The sequence below is a fragment of the Cryptomeria japonica genome, chromosome 4 (genome assembly GCF_030272615.1).
Source record: "Cryptomeria japonica chromosome 4, Sugi_1.0, whole genome shotgun sequence".
NCBI classification, from domain to species: domain Eukaryota; kingdom Viridiplantae; phylum Streptophyta; class Pinopsida; order Cupressales; family Cupressaceae; genus Cryptomeria; species Cryptomeria japonica.
Window position 1 is genome coordinate 266,202,113 of NC_081408.1, and position 5,882 is coordinate 266,207,994.

The 5,882-nt window shown below is 36.2% G+C and overlaps 1 protein-coding gene across 1 annotated transcript; it reads right to left on the reverse strand.

The window, feature by feature from the left end:
* Positions 1-2,424: 2,424 nt before the first annotated feature.
* Positions 2,425-5,654, reverse strand: LOC131039676 (probable LRR receptor-like serine/threonine-protein kinase At3g47570). The gene is made up of 4 exons (XM_059219092.1): positions 5,021-5,654; positions 4,625-4,771; positions 2,978-4,303; positions 2,425-2,876 (listed from the first exon to the last, which is right to left on the reverse strand). The coding sequence occupies exons 1-4, from the start codon at positions 5,652-5,654 to the stop codon at positions 2,425-2,427; spliced, it is 2,559 nt and encodes an 852-aa protein (XP_059075075.1).
* Between the last annotated feature and the right edge of the window lie 228 nt (positions 5,655-5,882).

Sequence of the window (5,882 nt, forward strand, 5' to 3'; positions counted from 1 at the left end):
TATATTGTAAGGAGATTCCTCTTGGTTAGACACAAGTTGTATCCTAGTATATATTTAGATTAAAATTTAATAACATTTGTATTTTTTGAAAAATTAATAGGCATAACAAGATTCACATAAGTGTGAGTAACTATCAAATGGGGTTGTATTATTTCATACCTATAAAATGCATCAAGTTAAATAAGCAAATTCACTTCTACCTCATGAACAAAATATTAAATATTTCCTAATTTGATAGTTATTTTTTATATTTACCTTTTTCCACCCATATCTTCAACAAACTCAAACAATAGTTATGGATGTGGATTATGATGATTTTTAAACAAGGATTTTAAGCACTTCATTTAAAATGAAATTAGACAATAGATTACTCTCAACAACTGTTATTGAATATTGTTTTTATTTGGACTTGGATGCCTCCTTTTACTTTTATTTGGAAACAGAAAATATGGTTTGTTCCCTTTCTTACTCCATCTTAGCCAAACTTGTAGAAATGAAACCAAAATTCTAATCATATTTTTACTCTATTTATTTCTCATTTTTTGAAGAAGTAAATTTTTTTATTTCCTTTTTGTGCATCTACTGGGATGTATAGTTTTTAATTAAGAAAAAAATAGGTTTTAAGGGGACCCAAAACCCCTTACAACAAATTTAGAAGGGACCTGAAACCCTTGGATTTTACCAAGATCCAAAACCCACAGAACAATGCTGCCAAAAGATACAATCATAGAAAATTAGCAGCCTAGCCTTAGCCAATCACTAAACAAAAGTCATTAAATAGATGAATAAAAAGAAATGTAGGTCAAAACCTTACACATTCAAAACCAAAAGATAATTAAAGAAGAAAGTCCAAGGTTTTTATCAAGGCTCCCTTAGCATTCAACAGATATAAGGCGTTTTTGCCAGCACCCATAACCCAAACCTTTGCACAAAAATATCCCAACACCAAAACAATTAGATCTATGAAGAGAGGAAATAAGGAATAATCTATAACCAGAGGGTTTTGGAAGGCTCCCCAAATATTCAAGTTGGAATTTGAAATGGATCTCAAAACCATCAAGTTGAGACCAACAAACACAATCCATCTGAAAGTTAGCACCCTTCTAGCACAACTACTCTCCACCTCAATAGGACAAGGACCCACCTCTATAGGGGTTAAAAAGACACATATCACCAATCAAACAAACAAAATCCAACAACCAAGGAACAAGACCACCCCACTTTGTTGGACAAATGGGTTTTAGAAAGGTTCCCAAAAAAATAAACAAGAAAAGAGACAAAAACCAGTCAAGCTTCAAGCAAGAAGGCTCTACCAAGGTCTCCACCTCCATGGGAGAAAAGTGACAGAGACCCAATAATATGGAGATTATAGCATTTAGATAATCCACCTCAAAAACTAGGCTAACAAAAAACCCCAACAGATTCCATCCAACTTCACCCAACCAGTCACTCTTCCCCTCAATAGAAGAGTGAACCATCTCTAAAGAATAGGTTGAGAATAAATGAAATATGAAACCTTAAGATATGATAGAGATCCTCCTGAGAAAGATGGAAACAGTGAACCACTCAGTACATATCCCTTTAGACAAGAAGTAGGACCAACAACCCTGAAGAGGACTCCCATCAAAACAGAAAAAGAGGGTCAAGAACCACCCCCCCCACAGAAATTAGAGATTGTTGAAAGAAGACAAATTGGGAAAAAAAAACACTACAATCCCAAAGTCCAATCCATGATCAGAGGATCACCAACCATAGCACCACTAGAGGGGAAAGAAAAGCCCATGAGAGTGATGAGTACTGGCAGCTAGATCCCAAGTTCCCCCTCCACTCCAACACTTGATCAAAACAAAACCATAGTCGAGAGAGAAGCAATTGCCTAGAAGCCCAGACCTAGCCACACAAATCAGGGCGCATAGGGGAGGGAAGTGAACGAAGAAACCCGTAGGATGTAGTTTACAATGCAACATGTAACATCTTTCTTATATCCATAACTGCCAAAATAACTACAATGGTTATTTGGATATTTGCAGACTATGCTTTTTATACATAAAAATATTTATTTAAATAAGATATTTGAAATTTTCATATTCTTTCATCACATAAAACTAAACTTTTCATATAAATCTTAATTTTAAAATAATTTCTTTTACTTTAAAGTAATTGGCCTTAAAAATTCCCTATTTAGCAAAATTTTGCATACATAAAATTTTAAAAGATATAATGTATATCCCTTTTGATGCCTCTCTCATAAGTTACAAACCATATCTAAATATTTAGAGATTGGATGAACATCAAACATGCTTGATAAAATTCATGTACTCAAACTATTTTAGAACCATATAATAAGTTTAACATACTTTACAAGAAAATATATGAAAATGTATGCAACACTAATTAATAGTGGCTATCAAGTTGATTGAACAGCTAAGAGGTAGATGTAGACCAACTTTCATCCCTCCTTGAACTATGATTGTTAGGACCACTTGTACTCTCAAGAAAAGGTGAGATATCTATGGGCAATTGAAAAGACCGAGTGCCAAGAAATGTCCCTATTATTCTTTCTAATCTATCAACTATCTCCACCATATTTGGGCGTTGTTGTGGCAACTCCCTTGTGCAACCCAATCCCACTTCAATAATTTGAGTAAAGCATTGAAATACCAATGGTAAATCTGATTCATTCATATCTTCAAGTAAGTTGTTGTCCACCACTTCCATTATTTTATTTGGAAAAGCCATACCTACCCAGCTTGGTAGATTTGTTCCCCCCACAAACATGTCATCTGTAGGCCTCCTCCCTATCAACAACTCTAAAAGTAAAATTCCATAGCTATATACATCTCCTTTTGATGAAATCCTTCCACCCAATCCATACTCTGCAATACAATAAAATATAATGATTAATTATTCTTACCTAATATAAATGTGCATACTAGATACAATGAAAACTCATGTTGCACTAATTAAAAATCTATACCTGGTGCATTGTAGCCTATAGATCCCTTAAGTGCATTTGTAGAAGTCACTGAATCCATTGAATTCCCAAATAGGAGTTTGGTAATTCCAAAATCTGCTATACATGCAGTCATATCATTCCCTAATAACACATTACTTGGTTTTAGGTCACAATGAATGACCTGCTCAAAGCAATGATGATGCAAATATGCCAATCCTTGAGCTATCTCCTTTGCTATTTTTAATCGACTAGAAATATTTAGTCTACATTCATTTCCTCCCCCAGGATATAGCCATCTCTCCAAATTTCCGTTTGACATGAATGGAAGAACTAATGCTTTAAAATCAAGATTGGAACATGCTGAAATGATTTTGATCACATTGCGGTGCCTCACTCTTTTTAACACATTGCATTCTCTACTAAAATTTTGGAGAGCATTTTCATCTTGCAAATTGAGAACTTTAACAGCAATATTCATACCATTATTGAGAATTCCTCTATAAATAGATCCAAAATTTCCAACTCCTAGCAAATTGGTTTGGCTAAACCCATTAGTTGCAGCTTCAAGTTCCTCATATGAAATTCTTTTAGGCCCTATGTTGAGATCAATGTTATTTTGATTACCATGTCTTCTTCTATATAAAATCCACAATAATGCAATCGATGAGATGAAGATTGCAATGCCAATCACAATTGGTACCATCACCTTTCTGGAGACTATAATTTTATTTTTTTTGGAATTAGAGCATGCTTGCAAATTGATCCACTCACCACAGAGACCAAGATTTCCCATAAGTGATGACTCATTAATTCTTGCAAAAACTCCTTCCTTTGGAACCTCTCCTACTAATCTATTTGAAGAAAGATTGATATGCTGAAGTGATTTCATCTCTTGAAAAGCCACTGGGATTGCACCTGACAAATTGTTGTTAGAGAGATCCATGTCCTGAAGGTTTTTCATTTTTGTGAGTGATGTTGGTATTGAGCCATAAAATGAATTCCATGAAAGATTCAAATACTGCAAGTTTGCACAACTTAACAATGCAGCTGGAATTTCACCCGAGAAGTTGTTGAGGGATGCATCTATAGCTTGGACCATTGTCATTTTGCTCATTCCTAGAAGAGAACCTTGTAGCAAATTATTGGAAATGTTGAAATAAAATTGCAAATTTTTAAATCCTCCTAGTTCTAGGAATATATTTCCTCTTAGCCTGTTGTGAGATAAGTCTACCAACTCTAGAGTTTGGCATCTCCCTAAACTAGAAGGTATTTTCCCTGATAATTGATTGTGGTCAAGAAGTAGACGTCGCAATTGTGGAAGATTACCAAGGCTATCAGAAATTTTTTCTGAAAGCATGTTTTCACTCAATGATAATAGCCCAAGACTTTTTGCCTAACCCAAACTTTTTGGAATATTTCCATTCAAATTGTTTCTCTCCAGAAACAATCTTTCAAGATGTGGAAGTTGACCAAATGAGGATGGAATAGTTCCACTAAAGAAATTGTTAGATAGGTCTAACCATGGTAACATTGTGAGGTTGCTAATGCCACTTGGTATGTTTCCCTCAATTTTATTAGAGGACAATAGCAAATAAGAGAGATGGCTTGATAGTTGGCTAATAGAAGAGGGAACAATGCCAGTGAAATAATTAATAGACAAGTCTATACCTTGCAAGGAGGAGCAATTAGTCAAAGCTGTTAGAATAGACAAACCATTGCTTCCACTCAACAAACTATTCTGAAACAAACCAAGCAATAGAAGTTGCTGTAAATTACCAAACTCCAATGGCACTGTCCCTGTCAGTTGGTTATCGCCTATTTGAAAATATTGAAGTTGAGCGCAATTAGACAGGGAACTTGGGATTTCTCCAGTGAGTTGGTTGGTCCACAATGGTAGGTACTGCAACTTTGATAGTTGGCCAAATTGCCAAGGAATTTGGCCAACTAAATGGTTATCATGTAATGACAAATTTGTGAGAAGAGTGCAATTGGAAATGGCAGTGGGAATCTCCCCTATCAAGTTGTTCTGGCCAAGATCAAGCATTTCGAGTTAAGTAGGCATACTCAATTCAACAGGAATACCACCATGGAGTTTGTTGTCAACCAAATGCAAATTGGTTAAAAGGGACAAGTTTCCCAAAGAAGATGGGATTGTGCCTATCAGTCGGTTCTCCCCTAAACTAAGCATCTCTAACTGTGAAAGAAGGCCAATCTCGGGAGGAATGTTGCCACTCAAATGGTTAAAGGATAACAACAGAATTCGCAAAGAACGACAAGCTGGTAGAGTAGAGGGAATGGTTCCTTCCAGTTCATTCTTAGACAAACGAAGCAATCTTAGGCGAGAAAGCCTCCCCAATTGAGGTGGAATTTGGCCCTCAAAGCTATTGTTAGAGAGATCAAGTACTCTAAGAAAAGAGAGATTGCCAAGGAAAGGAGAGATGGGACCCATGAGAGACATACCCTTGAGATCCAAAGAAGCTACACGTTGATGACGAGAAGAGCAGAGAACGCCAGTCCAATTGCAGAAGGAGCGATGAGGAGACCAATCGAACAAGGAATTGTGTGGGTCGGAAGAGAGGGAATGTTTAAAAGCCAGCAGAGCTTCTTGATCAGAGTAATATGAAGGAGAAGAAGAATGGAGAGAAGGCAATGCAGAGAGAAAGAAGAGTAGGAGGGGACAAACTAAAGCCATCTTCATCTTCACTGAACTCAGAAACAACTACCCAACAAATGTAAAGCTTTCTAAGCCTGTGTGTTGTGTGGACGTCTGTGAAATGCTATTAAATAGCTGCGCCATGGTGAAAAGTCTAAGCTGGTCTAGGGAAATGAAGAAAATAGGAGGGAAGTGTGGATTACGATTCCAAGGATAGTGAGAAAAATAGTTAAACTATGTCAAATTCCAGTTTTGCCGAGACTTTCGATTACA

What these genes read in the sequence shown, in the direction of transcription:
- LOC131039676 (XM_059219092.1), bottom strand. Translation starts at nt 5,654, where the DNA reads ATGAAGATGGCTTTAGTTTGTCCCCTCCTACTCTTCTTTCTCTCTGCA. An exon ending in TGGTATTCCTGTTGAATTGA is followed by an intron (nt 4,772 to 5,020) that starts GTATGCCTACTT and finishes ATTTTCAAATAG; the next exon opens with GCGATAACCAACTGACAGGG. An exon ending in TATAGGCTACAATGCACCAG is followed by an intron (nt 2,877 to 2,977) that starts GTATAGATTTTT and finishes ATTGTATTGCAG; the next exon opens with AGTATGGATTGGGTGGAAGG.